General features: G+C 51.4%; 1 protein-coding gene across 2 annotated transcripts in view; it reads right to left on the bottom strand.

Moving 5' to 3' along the window:
• Positions 1–8,366, bottom strand: part of LOC119441737 (uncharacterized) — a 125,767-nt gene extending 117,401 nt beyond the window's left edge. For both annotated transcript variants that reach the window (XM_037706346.2, XM_037706348.2), the window contains exon 1: positions 5,010–8,366. In XM_037706346.2, coding sequence (XP_037562274.1) covers positions 5,010–6,983 — 1,974 coding nt within the window. In that variant the 5' untranslated portion in view covers positions 6,984–8,366. The remainder of the gene's footprint in view (positions 1–5,009) is intronic.
• Between the last annotated feature and the right edge of the window lie 11,857 nt (positions 8,367–20,223).

Below are 20,223 nucleotides of genomic sequence, written 5' to 3'. Positions count from 1 at the left end.
ACACCCGTCAAAGGCATACGCGACACCGCGTCGACTTTTGAGCCTATAAAGTTACAAGCGCAGCGCCAGAATATCCCCGAATCACGATTTCTAGAAAATGGGAAGTAACTACAAACGTTTGATTTTGTCTATAAGTCGCAGCACCCACTTCCGTACGAAGCCGTTTGTATTATTTAATTTTCTTGCATTCGTATACGAGTGAAGGCGCGTGCCAACGTTCGGACAGCGCTTCTAAAACGAGCACCGCGGCGTAATGGACATTGTATACACAAGTACACATAGTGAAAAGGTTTGCCCGACCGCGCCTTTCACGTTCGCCTGACCCGCGTACGTGACCCACAGCGGAGGAACGACTCTTCCTTAAATGTTTCTCCTCCCATTACATCACCTTTTTTCTGCGGCCGACTCGAGGAGACGCACAATGGCACGCATCATCATCGACTCGGCATTGTGCACACAACGAAGACGACACGCTCTGGCTCGGCTTCGCGGAAAGTCGGCCCTTCCGCTCCCATCCGAGCGAGAGAAAAAAACGGGGACGGTCATAAAAAAAGCCGCCAACGTATAGTTGCGACCGCACTCTCGAAGGCGATTAGGCGGCATTCGCGGCGTGTAATGCGGCGTGCATTCACGGTGCATATATCGCACACTTTCCCAACAGGTGTGTGTGTCCATGCGTGCGTGCGTGCGCAGAATGCACGTGAGCAAGCCTTCAGCGCAATCTCGCTCGCGCCTTGCACGCAGGAATACACTGATAGCCTTGGCAGTGCGATTCATTATTACGCACGTCGGCAGTATACACTGACGACAGCGCCTAAGTTACCCCCTCCACCTTTTTTTTTATTTCTTCTTTTTTTCTTACTGAAGACTTGCGGGTTCCATTTTCTCGAAAGCGCGTATGGCCAATATGACGTCTATCGAGATCGCCGAGTTGATTAGGGCGGCGCATGCGTATACGTATACCATATGTGCGCACGCGTGATGAACGACGCGGACGAAATACGCCGGAGTGTCGTATATAACGCGCCGACAGAAATCGCCCGCCGAGAGGATAAATGCGTCCATAAATATAGGTCGTTAGGCAGTTCGCACGCATTCCGTATACACACCTCCTTTCTTTTCCGCGTTCACAGCTTTGGGGACGACGGCTTTCGACGCGTACGCGTTGTGTGTGTGTGTGTGTGTCTCACGCGCATACGGAGATAATTAGAGCGACAGTTTTATCGTTATTAATACTTCTTTTTCTTCGGCGCGGCCTGCCAAAATGCGGAGTAAATGATCGTGCGCACGGAGCGCCGCCACCTTGAAGGAGCACCGTCCTCGGCATTATCGCAGCAGGCTGCCGATTTTATCCTTGCGCAGCGGGCCCCCAATCGGTCTCTGCCCGTACAGCGCCTTTCTCTTCCGATTCTTCGGTATACGATTTCGTTGTAAAGAGCACGGCCGGTGATACACACATTTCGCACCAGACTTCTGAACTAAGATCGGTGCAAATGCTTTGGCAGAGGTGCGATTTAGGTACCCGTATTTATCGTAGCGGCGTTCACACGAATGCGAGATAGGCGCCTGGCATCGCATTTGCAAACGGCGGTAATGCTCTAAAGAAGGCGAACCGCGCGTTGATGCGACCGTAGAGGCGGCAGTTCGAGACGAGTTAAGTCGTCTCGCGCGATGCATGAGAACGCTGGCGTATCGCATTGACGGAGAGAGCCGGCGGCCGCCGTGTGCTCTCCTCCACTGACTGGCGGAATGCAAATCGCCGGAAAAAAAAAAAGTTACAGCTTGTTTCGGACGAAAGGCGATTTGCCACATGTAAACACTGTGTCGCGTACTACAATTGCCTTGATTCGCTGAAGACGCTACTGTAGCATTCGTGTAAACGCGGCTCGCGCTTCGACCGCACAAGAGATTCCGCAGAGTGACGATAATAATCCCCCAAATGGACACTGAAAAGCAACGCTGAATCAGTTTCGACTGGCAAAGTAATTTTCCCTAACTTTATTTTCCCTCATCTGGTGAAAGCGTTGATTAGTATATACGTATAGTGTAAGAAATGTCGCAGTTTCGCCCGAAAGGCGAAGCATTGATTGCGACAGCAAACTATGTATTAGATATTGACCCTTTTCGCGGCGAGCACGTGGGCGCTGACATGTTTGATCACGTGGTGACGCGTCCATTGCTTGCCTCAACTGCCTCCGTGTTTACAATGGATGTGTATGACGCCGGTGCGGCTTAGCAAACCTCTGTTTCGGGAGATATCGTAGACGGTGACTGGGTGGACGGCACGAAGCATTGGCCACGGCGCCAGAGAACATGCAAAGCGCTTTCGGAGCTGATTAAGCTACGTCCAAACAGCGCAAGTAGCGTATATGGTGCTTGCTCTAAAAGCGGGGCTAAATATGTATTTCGAGCTATCCAAACTTTCCGCTCATGAATTTAATCAGGATTAGCGTGTTTTGCTCTTCATTCTTTATTTGGCAAATAATTTGAAGCAGCGGCTCGTCATGTTTCTGAATCAGTAAGTTCCACGGTACGGTCACTATCTTATTATTTTCTGCTTATAGTCGCTCGCGGGTGCGCTCAGTTCCGTTGGATTTGTTGCTGCGCACAAGGCTTGAAACGCAGCTGTTCTGTAGATTGTAATACCTTGCAGCAAAGCCGTATTATCGCTAGTAACTCGCTTACTCTTATGGACCATCACGAAACATTCAGCTTTGACCATTCGTGCGCTATCGGTGTAGTGCCGTCATTTATTACGCGAATCAAGTGTGCGCCCATTCACTTATTCTTGACACGTTGGCGAAAGAGTGGGCGTAAGTTTCCGTGCCAGTTGGGGTAGATGTGTATACTGTGCGCGAAACCTATATACTATGACAGGGATAGGCGCTACTCCCTTTATCATTGTTTAACGAGCGGTACTCACTCTTGCCGTAGTACTGGGGCTGACGCCCTTTCTTTGAAGGTTAGCGATACAACGCTGGCGGATGAACAAATTTCTGTATCCTCGAGGAAAGCCTTACATCTCGAAGTGCCGGAAACACGTACGGACAGTTGCAGCAGCGGTCCGCGAACTTGGACCCATATATTCATTACATTCCTCCTTAATATGCCAGTCACTATTTTTGCAGCCAACTACTGCACACGTCTTTAGGTCACATGATTCAATCCAGCATGATTGGAGCACAATGCGTAAGCGAAAACTCAGTTGCATTCCCGACAGCTGATCACACAGAAGCAAGGTAGAATGGTAATGGTTTCGTATTCGTGCGCGGTCGCTGAGGCGACGTATGGCGCGTTGCCGAAAGTGCCACCTCGTTTCTCTAGAACAAATTGCTCTGCGAAAAGGGTCAACACGAAGTAAGGATTGTAGATTTATCGGCCGTATAATCTTGTAAACATTCGTTTACTAACTAAATTACCGAGCATAGTGTGACGCGCGCAGGCAAACATGAACACATCTTACTCGATGACTGCGGAAACTCGCTGTCAAAACACTTGCGTAAGGAAGAGGAGCAGGAGCAGCGCATACGTGGGACAAATAACAGGTTTTCCTATGTGTTCCAATGTTTCTGGAAGTTCGCACAGGTCACAGCTTCGAGGGTGCGTCGGATGCGGTTCGTATGTATATATATATATATATATATATATACATCTCGTCGCGTGAAGGAAACCCCTGACTTCTGCTTGTGTAAAAGGCTCGTATGACCAAACTAGACGTCACATGGTATAATCAACATCCCACACGCATCACACTTATACGAAGCCGAGTGCAGTGATCTCCCTGTTGTGCGTAATGTATATACGTCGCGTTGGCGCATTCATGTAGCAACGTAAACACTATCTCCCATCGAGATTGCCAAGTTCGTAGATATCCAAAGGCGGAAAATTGTAACAGTTTCTTCTTCTGACTCACTATAGAGTACTTGTAGTGCTAGTCTTATGCCACGAATTTAAGGCCGACAGTTTGCGAGCGCTGTGGGGTTCCGTGAGGTTGTGAGATCTGTGGAGTCCCGGAGTTCGTGAGAGCTTGTGAGAAATGTGGCTCTCATCACATGGACTGCTGATTGCCTCCCGATCACAAGAAGTGAAGGAGTGAGTCACAATTTACGGGAAATTAGCAAACGTTTAATATCTGTCGGACCCACAGCGATATTCCTCTCGCAAAACTGTCGCAGATTCGGTAACCTTGTGATTGTGTTGCCATACGTGTCACTGTTTGGCTGCTCACGGCAACGCGGAACAATAGTTCTGCGCCGCGATCTTTGACTGATAGCGCGCAGCAGCCACTACTCTCCATGTGCCGGAATAGATGTACTCGTTGCCATGGATATGGCATTGTAGTGAGCGTGGACATCAGATAAGAATCAGCGCTCCGCGCTGCAAACGACACCGGACCTTATGCAATGTCATATATGCAAGTATCGTGAACATCGAGAGCACGAGACAACAGTTGTGTCGTATACGTGCACGTCAATAATTCATGAAACGATGACGGTGTTCCACGTTTTACGGCTGTATATTGCAACGATTCTCTCTTCCATTGGTTCTATCGGCGCGGCATTGTGCGAACCAATGACGAAGGGCGCCAAGAATCGGAGACGAAAAGAATCGTTACAAAATCTGGCCCCTGGTACTTCCGCCTCAAACTGATGGGAGGGCCTTCGCGCATCAGATTAAGACGTGGCGCGACGCATCAACGCCTGCCATAAAATTAGAAAGCCTGCGCGCTTTGGGTGTGACGTCATCTACGAAGGCCGACGCTCCCATTGAAAACATGAAACACGCCAAACATTGTGAGAATTGTCCACCTGAAAACGAGCGCGATTGTGGGTCTCTTCGATTTGCTGTCCTGGACTGCCCAGGGCTGTCCGAGACGGCAAGTACGCCAACACTCATTGGCTGAAAGCAACGCCTCGGGTAGTCCTGGGCCATCGGAGACGACAAATCGAATGCACCTATAGTGTTTATCACCAACCATGCACTGCTACTGGGCCGAGTCTCGCACTCACCTGCGATCCTGAGTGGGCGTCAGCTGCACCGTGGTGCTGTTTCCAGACGTTGTACACAGTCGGCTTGCCCTTAGCCGGCGCAGGCGTGCGCTCCACGCTGGCGCGCTCCGGGCAGCGCTCGAAGAGCAGCACGCGCTCGGCCACAGAACCCTTGGTGAGGAAAGGGCGCACGGGCACGTGCATGTGAGTGCGCTCGGTGGGAGACAGCGAGCGCTCGCGGATGTGCTGCTTCTGCGACGACGTGAGCCGCGGGTGCGGGATGCTGGGCGGCGAGCTGGCCTCGAGGAACAATGCCTCGGGCGAGTTGAGTCGCCTCGGCGAAGTCGACAGCGGCGAGTCCAAGTCAGGCGCTTGCAAGTCGTGATTGCAGTTGCTTCCAGGGATCGCGACGGGAGCGCTGCTGCTCCTGCCGCTGCCGACGCTGTTGGGCCACAGCTGCTCCGCCGTAGAGCTCGGAGAGGTCAACGACTCCCACCGGCTCTTGGCATCGTTCACGACGTGGCCGTTCTTGCAGGGCTTCTGCTTGAAAAGTTCCTCGAACTGCTTCGGTTCGGGCAGACCCTGGAATCGGGACTTGGCGTAATCCATTGCCGCGGAGGTCGCCGCCGTCGCATTCCTGTTGCCGCTAACGGGCTTCACGGCGACTACGGGCTTGGGCGTCGGCGAAGACGAGGGTTGCGCTGTCTTTCTTTCTTTGGACACACTGCCACTGTCTGACTGTGCTGGCTTAGATGGCTCATGACTAGGAGCTTTAGCGCAGGGCTCTTTGGGGCTGCCAGGATGGCTCGAAGGCCTGGTAGCTAGGGGGTCCTTCGCACTGTCTTTCGCAGGAGACGTCTTCGGAGACGGTGAATCTCGAGCTGTCACATTGCCAGCCGCCGTCGTCGTTGTGGATTTGGAGGGTGTCCCGGCTGGAACGTATGTGGCGCTGAAGGTAGGAGGCGGAGCCCCAGAAGGTTTAGGAGCCCCAGTGACTAGAGATATGACGTTTGGCGGGGACAGCTTGAACACTTTTCTTTGACTGCCAGGAGTTGGAGAAGGCGATTTTTCAGTTTTCTCGCTGTCCGTTGAAGCGTCTGGTGAAGGACTGTGTTCGTGTCCGTCTACTGTGAGAAGAGACCTCGTTTTTGAGGTCGGCTTGTCGACTTTCTTTTTGGCCGCATCGTTCTCATGCGAGTTGTAAGTGGGAGTCGATTTTGAGGCCTTCAGATTCGACGTAACATTTTTCGTAGTGGGCGCATCCGCAGCTAGTGATTTCGCTCCTGCGGGTGTGACGCGGGTGGTGACGTCCTTCTTAGTTGTCACTCCTGTTCCGGATGTCACCAGGACGGTGCCGACCTTTCTGGGCACAGCGTCGCTAGCCAATTTGTCGTTACTCGTCTTGCTCGTTGTCTTCGCTTCCGGGTCACCGCTTTTAACTCGCTTTTTACCCAAATCGTCTTTAAAAGATGGCTTTGACTCTTGTTTTCCGCCGTACGACGGCCCCACGCTCGATGTACCTGCTCCTCCGGAAGACTGGTTCGAAACCAGCTTCTTAACGGCCGACGCCTGGGACGAAGCCATGGCTGTCTTGGACTTTCTAGCGGCAGTTTTCACTTTGTCCTGAGCGACGAAAGAGTTGACCAGCGCTTCGAGCTTGCCCTCCAGGTCAACGGCCAAGAGTTCGACGGGATCCAGCCCTTCCAAACTCAAGTCCGTTGCCGCAGACGTCGCCGACTGGGGCCTCGGAGGCTGCGGCGCCATAATGATGGCGGGCGAAGCGGGCGCCACCGAGAACGATGGAAGCTTGAGCAGGGGCGAGCACACGCCGTAGTGAACGGCTTTGCACTCGTTCGCCGCGATAAACTGGGGATCCGGACAGCAGGGCTCGTGTTCGACAGCGTGCACCGAACGACTTCGAGACAAGTCCACTAAGGCACTGTGGTACAGGGTCACTCTCGTCACCACATATTGGCAGCACGCATAGCTCAGCATAATCCCCCTCTTTTCTCTCTTTCTGTCTTATGCCATTACGAGGCTTCTCGCTAGCACCGCTGCAGGCCGGCGTCGCAGCACCTCCCCCAAGTCGCACGGCCTAACATTCGCATTCACCAGCGTTGTCGTAGTTGTCGGGCGCTTAGCGTGTGTCTTCATGGGAGCGACAATAAGTGCACTTGACACGGCAGAAACAACGACACGCAGCGTATAGAGCGCAGTAACAAAATGCGAACCACTTTAAAAGAAGCAGGAAGCGCAACACGACGGGCGGCGACCGTTGCTGGACGCCGCGTTCTTGTCTTTACGAGAAGAGCAGGGAACGGGAGAGAGAACCTCGTCAGGGAGTTTTCTCTCCAGACACCGCAAACCCTCTGGGAGGCGGAATCCGAGGACGGCGACGATACACTCACACACGCACACGCAACGCTGAACACAAACACACACAAACAAAATGGAAAAAGAAAAGTTGTGAGCGGGTGGAAGTGCCTCAAAAATGAGAAACTCCGTTCCAAAAATTGCACACACACACACAAAAAGTGAGAAATTAGGGAACCGGATGGTTACGTCTGGCCACCACGTTCGGAGGGCACAGTGCGAAGATCTTCGATGGCGTATACTCCACGGCAGATGAAACCGAAGAACCGACAACGACGCATACGTCGCTGGCAGGCCCGGGCTGGCCCGGCCCGGGCTGTTGACTCACACGCGCACCTCACACGGCTCAGCAGTCTTAAATAAAGCCCCTCGCACGAGTCACAGACACACACGCACTTCTCAAGTTCCTCGGGGTGGCAGCACGCGGTGGAAGATACCAGCTTCGAGAAAAGTAGAGAAATATACAAAATAATAATAAAAAAAACGGTAGCCACACGGTGCAGTCACAAGTCACATCGGGCAGCCGAATGTACTACAGTCGGCAGCCGCAGAGTCGAGAAGATGATGCGAAGGAGCCTCGCGCCCGCGGGATGCAGAGAAAGAGACACGCACTCGCTCTCTGAAGCGGCGGTGGGAGATGACGACCGCGACGTCGGGGCCTGGCGAAACGCGGTCCGCCGTCTTCCTCGCTCCTCCTAAAAAAAGCTCGGGCTGCCGCTTGCGGGGCTGTGTCCCAGGGCGGTGGCAGCGGAGGCAAGCGCGGCGGAGCGCCGAGAGGAACAGCGGCTGCTACGGCAGCGCCTCGGGGCAGCCGTGCGGCAAAGCGTCGGCCGCACGCGCGCGCAGCTTAGCGGCGGGACCCGCGGCAGCAGGGCCGCCGCCACAGCTCCCGCGTGCGGCTGCTGCTGCTATAAGTGTCGCCGCGTCCTTATAAGGGTCCCGGTGGTGGGCGAGCCGTCGCTGCTCCTGCCTCTCGGAGGAGAAGCTTCACTCGGGAACAGCACGCCGGAGGAGCAGCTTCTTCTTCCTGCCTCGAGGGGACCACTAACCGACTCCCGCGGGCATACTCTCACGGTAGCCCAGATGATCGCTCCGGCCCTTGCCGACGCTCCTCGTAGTCTTCGGCGAGGCGCGGGAGAAGGTTGCTGCTGCTGCTGCTGCGCCCAGCAGCGGCGCAGCGCTCGATCGACGGGTGCAGCCGCTGCATGAGGACGGCGACGAGTGGCTGCCGGCGCTGGTGGCTGTGCGGCGGCCTCGGCCGCCGGCCGCCGCGGAAGTGGGAAACGGCCTACTCCTCTTTGACGCCGGCACGCACACAAACACCGCCCGCCGAACGAGAGCGGAGCGGTGCCGTTGTGGGGGGGCGGGGCCCGTATATCAAATTGCCGAGGCACGCGCACGCTCTACGGGACGTCTTTTCCCGCCGCGAGCACGCGTGCCTGCGTGGTGCCGAGTGGGAAACACCGCGCTGAGTGCGTGGTCGTGTGCCCCCCTCGCGTCCCCTTTGTTTCTTCTCTCTTATCCTCCCCCCCCCCCCTCCCTCCTCTGCTCGTTCCGCTGTATACAACTGCGGCGGGCGCCGAACGCCGAGGCGTCAGAAAGCCGTTTTGTCGGTAGTCGACGCGCGAGCGCGCGAACGAAGGCACTATGCGGCCGTCGCCGGTTCTGCCAGGTGGTGTTGGATACGGAGGGACCCGCGCCAGGAGGTGTCGGCGAGAGAGGTGCGGGCTCTCTTCGTACGCGGTGGCCCCCGTGAGAGCGCGTATCGCGAGAGTTCGTTTTCGCTCTCGCTCTGGGAGACATTCACCGAGTGCCGACTGCGCGGAGTGTGGCCGAGGCGGCACGTATGATGATTCCTTGCGGCGGTATGCGAGAGGAGGCCGCCCGAAAGCGAAAGGGGCCAGCGATGCGCACGCAGAAAAAGTCTTCGGGACAATTACCCGACAGTGAGATGCGCGACTCTGATCAAGGAACGGAATTTGGCGCTACCGTAGCATGTTCTTTTTTTGCCGTGAAACATGACAGCACGTAAGCTAGTGCTTTCACTAGCTTACGTGCTAGTGTACGGCACCACAAACGAAAAGGTGATTCCCTCGAGGTGCAGCGGTGCACCCTGCACCCCCGTGCTCGATTGCACGGAGTGTAAGCCAATGTGCATGCCGTCACGGTGCAGTGCACCCTTGAACCTTGAAGTGCGTGGGTGCAGCCTGGCACACCATAACTGGCAGAGAAACGAATAAACCTCATATGCGCCACATATTCGTTATTCTCAAAATGAGATTGTGGTCTGGCGGATTCCATACCGAAAATCATCAGACGTAATCATCATAGGTCGTAAGTCATTCGTTAAGAGCACGTGTCTGCTTCGTTTCGTTTCTTGCGAAATTTGCTCTGGAACACAACGATGTTAACGATACCATCGCTACGCTTGACAACGGACGTTGCGTTTGTACCGAGGGATCACGGGAGGAGTAATACGTAGGTCGTAGAGCTCCACAGGAACACTGTGCCAGGAGGACGGCCGAATTCTCTGCAGCGAAATGTGAATTACACACAGAGCACATGAATCGACCGGGCAGCAGCTACTGTGGGAAAAATATACTAGGAAAGGATGATACGTTTTTCGGCGTGGAACATCTTGTCCTAAAGCTGTATCCTACGGGCAGCCAGGTATTCTATTTGTAGGAGAAGGCAACTTTGCCTGCCTTTCTATATAAGTGAACATGTCGGCTGGAAACCAAAACCGCAGTTGCCTTCATCATCATTGCGCGGAACAGCCCACAAGAAAGCAGCAGTCTGCTTTCTCGAGCGGCCAGTCGCGCGGCAATTTTGCGTGTATTCGCGGGCTTCTCTCGCACTCGGAAAAACACTTTTATGTAGCACGTGTTGAGCAACAGAAAGCTGTGTCGGGAGTTTTTCATGTTGCTCTACAATTTTCTCATTCACATCTTTCACCTAATTATAATATTTGAGAAGTAGATAAATTAATATGTAATTAGGCGGAATGCAAAAAATAACCCGAGTATCTCCAAGCGACTGCAAACAACATTACCTCGGTTCTATCAAGCTACGTGGCACTTGAGTATTTTTATAGTTTGGATCAAGTTACGTGGGGCACCGTGTATATGATTTTGCCAACGCTCAGTAAGATACTCGCCAACCAAAGCTTCATCACGACAACCACTCAACAGTACGCTGGGTCTGCAGCAACAAACAAGAGCGACACCGCCATTTCCAACGATCTCTACGGGAGCCCTGCATGGTTATGCAATGGGGACGCGAAGAGGAAACGTCCCACGTGGAGCAAGTCGTTATTCTATTACGCCGCCGAACTGCGGGGCGCTGTACTCAGCCGGAAAAAGCGACACGTTGCGGTTACGACAATGCACATAAACTTCCGCATTTTCTCTATCACGCACTGATGCGAACTGAACACTTTTGATCACTATCGACTGACGTGTGCGAAAACGGGATCCGAGGAATATTGAACGCGTACGGCACCATATCTTGTTTGAAGCAAGGCTGCCAGGAGACGGAGTTCGCATTCCTTCGTTATGTCAAGCGCGCTCATTATGTGGTGCCAGCTCTGCAGCGTAACCAGGTGAAATTATTCCGGTAAGCACACGTACTACGCTTGACGGGTGTGGTATATAGTTGTACTTCATCTCGTTGTATGGTGCGAAAATGCACGCGTTGAAATGACGGGATCGTACGTTAACGTCTACGTCAGGATACGCGAAGTTGGAGAAATCTTTATCGCGGCGCCAACTCCGCATTGCTGATTACGCAGTTTCAAACCTGCGTTGATGGACGTACATATAAAGAATATACAAACAACCAATGAGAATGAAATGTGCAAAATCGGGCGGCAAAAGTTTCTAATTTCGATTAAATTAATAAACAAATAGATGACACACCACCAATAAATCAGGGACATTAGGCTCGCCTCTTTTGCAACCGCCCGTCAATCGAATGCATTTTCGTTTTCGCTTTGTTGGTAGCCATATGATTTGTTTCGATGTCTTATGTGTCCAGATTATCTTCTTGGTGGTTTACACACACCCGATAAGCTTAATTATTTCACTTACAGTAGGTTCCTCTCTTCTATTTCTCTCTCTCTCTCTTACAGTAGGTTGACCGCGAAACAAACAACACCACGTCACACGGTATTCCGTGTCACCGTATTCGCGCTCGTCCATGTGTCCTTGTATGTGTGCTCGCTTGCTTCGCGCTAAACCTTCTGTAAGAAATAATGCACCAACCATAGCCCAACTACAAGTTCTACTGAACCGTACTTCACCGCGTTACTCCGCGGCTCACTCCTATACGACGCCTTCACTGCATTGCGGCGATGCTTGGCGCTTCGGTGGCTGCATGTGCGTAGGTCAGAAATTAGCAAGTGGTTAAACGTCTTTGTCGAAAAACTGAATAAACAAAAGATAAAAAGTAATGGTAAAATAAATTTACGAATGGCCTCGTGGTTCATAAGATGGCACAACTTGCGATGATGGCAGAATTCTTTCGAGGCCTCGTCGCCTGCACACACGGAGACAGAGTATCTGCAGGTCGTGCATGCGTTTCAGGGCCTTCTGACCAACGCACGGCTATCCCCCAAAATTTGATACGAATCTGGTGCAGCTCGAAGGACACATATGGGACACTTGGGCCATTGTTTGCGGGTGGATGTCACTTTTTCCGGTAAGTGAAATACTTTGCAGACATTGTTCCTCGTCAACAATGTCCAAATTGTTTGACAATTATAGATGGTTGGGCTCTTCTGCCTTGCCGGTTTTTGTCAAATTTATTTTTATACGAGGGTTCTGCTTGTTTATAGTTCTTGCGGTTAACGTGCCATGAAACAACCGAAGGGAGTGCATTCAGAGAGGACACGCTGCTCATAATCATGAGCCAGACTGTACTCGCCCTATTTTGTGTCCTTTTGTTCTTGCATGGGTCACAGCTTTGCGTGCGCGTGCGGGCATAGTGTTCGCACCGCACTGCTTACTTGCCGCACTTGCTTAGAATGCCAAATGCAGTCGGCTGCTGATGCAAAAATTGCACTGGTACTTTGTTAAAAATAAGCTGCAAAACATGCAGCCTAGTACGTGCTTCATCTGGGAGTGCAATCACAACTGCTTGTCATTTATTAATGAATAACTGTGCTTCACCTTATTTGTAATTGCATAACTGTCTTTAAACTGACCTGATGCTCTCCTGTATTGTTCTTTTCACTGTATGGACGGCTGGACATCTTGTCTCTTGGCACTAGCTGAACGGCGGGACCTCATCATTATGATCAGTGTAAGCCAATGTAATTTACCCTCTCTGATCTTCACAGTGCTTTGTATATGGGTTAAGACCAGGGAGCACTTCACGGTAAAATATGTAGCACTTCGCAAACGTGCATTTCAAAAACTTTTTTGACTGGTCCCTAATCAGCTGTCACTATTTCTCAGTTTCTCATCACCAGTGTACAGTTTACTTCTACTACTACTTAGTTTCCCTAAGCCTTCCAAAACTGAAGTGTAGGTAGTGAATACTACGTAAAAACTCACAAATTAACTCTATTGTGTCATCATTCACCAGTATTTCATACATGAGTGAAATTTTGCTACAACAGCGTACGTTGCACCTTGCTTCCCCACTGCCCAAATGGGTTCAAGCTAGTATGTGATGAGTTCTGTATTCTAAAAGGTTTTCTGCGTGATTTAGTTCCTTTACAGGAATTTACTGTACAGCATCAGCTAGGAGTCAAATTTCAGATCTTTGTGTGTGCTGCAGGATGTATGCTTTGCTGCTTCGATTGATAAACCATGGGCCGAGACTTCCATACAAGAACGAACTTCAATTTGGCTCTACCACCATCAGCACTTGGCTGGCGCCTTCCGAATGAATCATCGCAGCTAGTTTGTGCAGACTGTTATTTACCCTACTCAGAGGGGATCGCACAATCATGTGTGATGGTGCATGTGTTAGATTGTGTTGTCACATGTGTGTGTAGAACAGGAATGATGCTGCGGGTTCCAGCAGTGCGCCGAGCTGCTTTGCAAAAATTTGTCATAACTCTGATTTTGCCTGTGTTTTTTTTTTGTCATCTAGAGATGTTATCAGGATTTAACCACTTATTTTTCTTGACAAACCTGAGTGGATACCCTACGGCGAAGACACAGGCAAGATCCGGACGCCAGATACACCGGCACAGCCAAATACCAGCAAAGAAATGCTTGCGCCCTGAGCGTAGTATATTTCCAGGGCAGAGAACTAGCGTCTGCCACAGTCCGCGCACAAAAAACCCTGAGACTGCGGAAGAGGTGGCGATCGCCCTAGTAACTACAACGTGCATGGACGCAGCTGTCGTCTTTTCCAACTCTCAAGCAGCTGTCAGAAACTACGCTAAGGGTCGCGTGTCGACACAAGCCCTAAAGATGTTGAAGCGCCGAAGCACTCCGATCCCGTACACCTGCGTGACATGGGTTCCTGGGCACGAGGGGTTGGAGGGGAACGAAGCGGCACACGCCGCGGCCCGCGATCATGCCTGCCGGGACAACCCTCCCTACTCTCGAGACGCCCGGCCAGCGTCAGCAGGGGCGGAGACCGTACCCATCACCTACTCAGCGATCCTTCAACATCACAGGCTGGAACGCATGGTGTACCCACCACCTCACACAAGATTAAACAAAGAAGAAAGCACCACACTCAAAAGACTGCAAGTAACACTTTCACCCACGCCATACTCATGCATAGAATTTACCCGACACTACAAGGATATCTCTGTCCAATTTGCGGCGTACCGGACACCTTGGCGCACCTGATCCTTGAGTGCCCATGGCACCTAAACACAGACGCATCGCTCTCACCAAAAGACTGTAACGCCAGACAAGAAATTGAAGACCTCATCGAAACGTGGGAGGCCAAGCTCGTCTCCGAGGACCTGGAACAATAACGACGCTTCGTCGCCAAGGCCAAGGAGGTAGTGTAGGCCAGAGGGTTCCAGGAATGAGGAGCCCTCCCGCCTAGAGTATCCCGCAAGGGATACTGTTTGAAATTAACCGTTTAAGCCTCCTTCTCTTCTTGACCCTCTGACTAGGCTGCCACGTTTCGCCTTTCGCTGGGTGGACCAATACTTGAATACAGGTTTTTTTTTTGTGTGTGTAGTTACTTATCAACCGCTAGTCAATGCAGATGCTCAGAATTACCTGAGGCTATAGATGCACTAATGAACTTGCAACCTCTACCAATCACTTTGCACTTTTTGGCGCAACCAGTACGTTTAACACTTCTAAGACAGGGGGCAATGCTCTCGTTTGATCGCATGATGAGATACTTTCAATTTTGTATGAGGTAGCATCCAAGGTGACGCGTTATTGATGTGAAGTATTGCCCTAAGCCAAATAGGGCCTGATGAAAATGTACCAACAAAAGTGATTGACCCAACCCCAGAAGCAATACACTGTGATACTTTATCACCAGTCCATTGTATGCTACCTGCTTAACCGGTACTATGTCATGTTTAAGTATGAAAAAAAAAAGGTGATAGCTAGACAGTTCAAAATGCCAAACTTGCTTTTGGTGTAATATAAAATGCGATGTAACTTTTTTAATCAAGATAGCAGATCATTTACCTGCAGAATGGTTAACTGTTTTAAACTGATTATATTTTGCAGACAGGCTCTCAGACTTGTTTGACAAGTTGATAAGTGCCTTTTTAGCCGCGAAACACCATATATTATTTTGAAGGCACTTCTCTGTCTGACCCTGCTCTGCATTTTAATAACTATGTGCCAGGAAATATACTAGTAATTTTAAGCATCATCACATACTTTCCTTAAGAGCCCAGTACTTTAAGACAAAGAAAGCCTAAATTTATTTTTAATGTGAGTCAAACTTCTTGCTTGTCACATATTGCTAAGTGAAGTTCCAGTTTGCGCACTCTCATTTTCCCTTTTCGTTTTTCCTCGTTTGTGCAGATTTTGCTTGCTTGTATCTACAAGAACCTTCGAGCGTGACCTGCGACAGAAAGTGTTTGTGGGCAGATAGTGCTCTTCTACAAAGACTGGCCTGCTCTGGCTGCGGCAGCATTCATCTTCAAGATCTATGCATGACAACCTTTGCTGCGTTTTGTCACTCTTGTTAATTACACGTTCTCCGTCTTTTCTTATTTATTAAGTAATAAAGTTTGACGGTGTCACATGGTGTGAAGTAGATGTCTTGCAGCATTTTAGCTTGCAGTCATGTTCTATGCACTGCACGAAAAGCTCATCGTACAGTGTGTGTAAAAACATAACAGCATATTGTAATTTATCTTTCAGTTCTGGGAACATGCAATATTGTCGCGAGAGGAAAAGGCAGGCAGTCAGTTCCGAGCGAACGGCTGTTTACTGTTTTGGCCGCAGCAGCCAACAACACTTCTTCGTCCTCGTTCTCTAGCGTTACTAACGCGTGGCATTACCCCTCCCTCCAAAAAAAAAAAAAGAGGCATTGTCTCGATGTCGCTGCACGAAAGAACAGTGAAAGTTAAGCCACGAAAGTGGGTGACGGGTTAAATACCACAGGGAGAAAATAAAAGAAATGAAAAAGACAACGGACGTGAGCACAGGCACCGCACCACAAAGTTTGTGAACTGGCATCAGCGCGAGTGGTAGGGCTTCATCCTGGAGACGTGAACAATGTCGGAGGAGCGTGGTCTACGCGATTGGTGCGATGATTCTGCTGGGACAACTTCGTAGTTGACTTGACTTATGCGATGAAGAACTATGTAGGGCCCAAAGTAACGGCGCAATAATTTTTCTGAGCGGCCTCGTAGACGTATAGGGGTCCAAATCCACACGAGATCTCCTGGCTTGTATGTTACGACTCGGTGGCGTATGTTGTATCGGCGAGCGTCTTGACTTTGCCGAGATAGAATTCGTTGCCGTGCAAGGTGCCGCGCTGCTTCAGCACGCTGAACAAAAGCGTCCGTATCTGGGGCGGTTGTATCAGACGAAGTTGGTAGAAGCATCACGTCGAGCATAGTGACGACGTCGCGTCCGTAGACCAGACGAAAAGGAGGAAACCCGGTGGTTTCTTGAAGCGCAGTGTTATACGCAAATGTCACATACGGGAGCAGCTCGTCCCAATTCTTGTGATCCGTGGCGACATACATGGAAAGCATATCTGCAATCGTTTTGTTGAGACGCTCAGTTAACCCATTGGTCTGTGGGTGGTACGCAGTTGCCGTACGGTGCGTTGTACCACTCAGCTGCAGAATATCTCTGACCAACTGCGCAGTGAAGGCCGTACCACGGTCTGTGATGACGACAGATGGAGCACCATGTCGCAGGACGATATTTTTGACGAAGAAGTTGGCCACATCCGAAGCAGTAGCTCGTTGAACGGCTTGGGTTTCGCAATATCTGGTCAAGTAATCGGTGGCGACAACAATCCAGCGGTTGTCAGCTGAAGACTTGGGAACGGGCCGAGTAAATCCATCCCGACCTGTTCAAAAGGTGAGCAAGGAGGTCGTACAGGCTGAAGCAGACCGGCTGGTTTCATTGGTGGAACTTTGCGACGTTGGCAATCACGACAAGTTGGGACGTACTGCTTCACGCTTTTTGTGAGTTTTCGCCAGTAGTACTTCTTCTTGATCCTTGCCAGAGTACGCGTGAAACCAAGATGCCCGTACGTGGGTTCGTCGTGGCATGCACGTGAAATGTCGTCGCGGAGAGAAGCGGGAACAACGAGTAGAAAAACGGTTTCCGTGGGATGAAAGTTCCGCTTGTAGAGGATGTCGCTGCGTAGGCAGAAAGAGGACACGTGACTGCGCGAACTGCCGCGGGGGTTGTTGGCGGCGTCGTTCAAGGTATTCAATCAGGGGTTGCAGCTCTGAATCCTGGCGTTGCTGTTGAGCTAGAGTTTGGAGATGGAAGACTACAAGGAAAACCGTAGTCCTCGTCAGTATCTGTTGGTGCGGGTTCGACGGGGGCGCGGGAGAGACAATCGGCGTCAGGTGTGTTTCTGACCAGACTTATAGACAATTGTCATGTCAAATTCCTGTAGCCGAAGGCTCCATCTTGCGAGACGTCCCGAAGGATCCTTGAGATTCCCAGCCAACAGAGAGAGTGGTGATCGCTGACGACTCGGAAGGCGCGTCCGTACAAGTATGGTCGGAACTTCTGGATAGCCCACACGACCGCCAGACATTCTTTTTCAGTTGCTGAGTAGTTTTTTTCAGCAGCAGACAACGTGCGGCTGGCATAGGCAATAACGCGCTCCACACCAGCTTGAAATTGTACGAGTGTGGCTCCGAGACCAACGTTGCTAGCATCAGTATGCACTTCTGTGTCGGCCTCTGTGTCAAAATGACCAAGGATCGGTGGTGTCTGTAGACGTCGTTGAAGGTCGTGGAAAGCGTCGGATTGAGCCGGGCCCCAAATAAATGTCACGTCGTTCTTGATGAGTCGTTGCAAAGGTTCGGCAATCTCAGAAAAATTTGGCACAAAACGGCGGTAATAAGCACAAAGCCCTAGAAATCGGCGTACATCGTGCTTTGTCTTCGGTATCGGGAACGAAACGAACTGCCGTGGCTTTGTCAGGGTCAGGGCGAATACCGGTGCTGCTGACAATATGACCCAGAAATTAAGCTTCCTCGTATCCGAAGTGAAATTTTTCGGGCTTCAGAGACAGGCCGGCGGTGCGGATGGCCTGAAGAACAGCCTCAAGCCTCTCGATGTGCTGCTCAAACGTGGTTGAAAAAACAACTACATCGTCTAAGTAGACTAAACACGAGTGCCACTTGAGGTCAGATAAAACTGTGTCCATCATGCGTTGAAATGTGGCCGGAGCGGAACACAGTCCAAAAGGGTAGGACCTTAAATTCATAGAGGCCGTCCGGTCTTATAAACGCCGTTTTTTCCCGGTCCCGTTCGTCAACTTCAATCTGCCAGTACCCGCTACGTAGATCCATTGAAGAAAAGTAACGGGCATGCCGCAGACGATCCAAGGAGTCGTCAATCCGAGGAAGTGGATAAACGTCCTTTTTCGTGATCTTGTTCAGTTTGCGATAATCTACACAGAATCGTAGTGAACCGTCTTTCTTCTTAACTAGTACAACAGGTGATGCCCAAGGACTTGTCGATGGTTGAATGACATCATCATCCAGCATCTGCTTAACTTGTGACGAATAGCATCCTGTTCTCTCTGTGACACGCGGTAAGCGTGTTGGCGAACAGGTTGGACGGTCGGTTCAGTGATGATTCTGTGCTTGGTTAGAGGAGTCTGCTTGACCTTCGACGGTGGTGGCAAAACAGTCGTTAAATGATGATAGTAGGCTGAGGAGCCTCTCCTGTTGGGGTTGTTTCAGCTGTGGATTGACGTTGATGTGACTGGTCAAGTCACATCGCTGTTTTCCTGCATCGAGATTGTCGTTACCGAAGCACATGCGTTGGACTCGTCCACTGTTTCAAAGTAGGCAATGGTGGTATGCTTCGCAAAGTGCTTGTATTCGCCGCTGAAGTTAGTAACTAGGATCGTGGTTTGCCTATTTTGGAGCTCTACGAGACCTCGTGCGACGCCGACTTCTCGATCCAGCAAAATGGTGAGGTTACCTTCGGCGATGCCCATATCTAGGTGGTCTTGAGGGCACTCTACAAGGACGAAGATGCTACTTCGGGGCGGTAACGTTACGCAGTCATCGACCACGCGTAAAGCCGCGCGATGATGTTCATCCTTAACACCAGAATCCGAAGAAACATTCTTCGAAAAAGTCACGAGCAAGTCACGCAGATTAATGATCGCCCCATATTCCTGAAGAAAATCCATGCCCAATATAACCAGTCGAGAACACTTGGGCAGCACAAGGAAAGACGCTACGAAGGTCGAAGTATAAATTGTAAGTCTGGCGGTGCATCGTCCAATGGGTGACACGAGGTGTCCTCCAGCCGTGACCAGATGTGGGCCGTCCCACGCTGTCAGCACTTTGCGTAACCGATTGGCCAGCGAGGCACACATAACCGAGTAATCAGCTCCCGTATCGACAAGTGCAGTCACCGGATAACAGTCGACGGAAACAGTAATAACAGCAGAAGCTCTTTTGGCGGTTTCGAAGGAAGGCGTCAGAGTACGTCGCGAGGGGGTGGCGTTGGCGGAGGATATTTCACGGTTCGCATGACAGCGGCCTCACCCCCGAGGTCGCCGTTTTCAGTTTCCCCGGCGCGGGCTTCCGCCGGTGACTCCAGTGGAATCAAAGGCGGGTCGAGCGCGGTTTGGTGATGTGTGCCGACGAGGTGACGGCGACCGCGACTGTCTTCGCTGAGGGACAGGAGGAAAACGGTTGCTTTCCAAGTACTCCTCGATTTCGTGTGGGCCTTCGCCATAGCGCGGGCAACGGGCGTCCGGATGGTATCCCCGCAAACCAATCCGTCGGTAATGGCAGTCGCGATAGAAGTGTCCAGCCTCCCCACAGTGATAACACAACGGGACTGTTGTCGGGAGCGCGCCATACCGTTGACTTACGCGGACCAGGACGAAAGTCTGATTGGAGAGTCGTGCGGTGGCTTGGGCTTGGGAAGCGTCGAGGAGGCTCTGTAGGTGGATGCTGGAAACGGGCCGTCGATGGCGTAGAAACCCGAAGAGCATCGGCGTACGAGAGCGTGGGAGGTTCGGTTCGCGTTGTTGGCGAGGGATGAACCACCTGCCTGATTTCCTCCCGAATGACGTCTGTAAGAGCCGCGGCACTCGGAGGTGCCGATCCATAATACTTCTGGAGTTCTTCTCGAACAACCTGCCGTATTAGTTCGGTAAGGGACTCCCTGTCATCCCTTGCAGGTACAAGCGAGCATGCCGCAGTCATGGTAGTCTGGCGTTCATACTGCGATAGCCGCTGCCG

The sequence above is a fragment of the Dermacentor silvarum genome, chromosome 2 (genome assembly GCF_013339745.2).
Source record: "Dermacentor silvarum isolate Dsil-2018 chromosome 2, BIME_Dsil_1.4, whole genome shotgun sequence".
NCBI classification, from domain to species: Eukaryota; Metazoa; Arthropoda; class Arachnida; order Ixodida; family Ixodidae; genus Dermacentor; species Dermacentor silvarum.
Note: the sequence above shows the minus strand (reverse complement) of the source record. Positions and strands in the feature narration are given on the sequence as shown.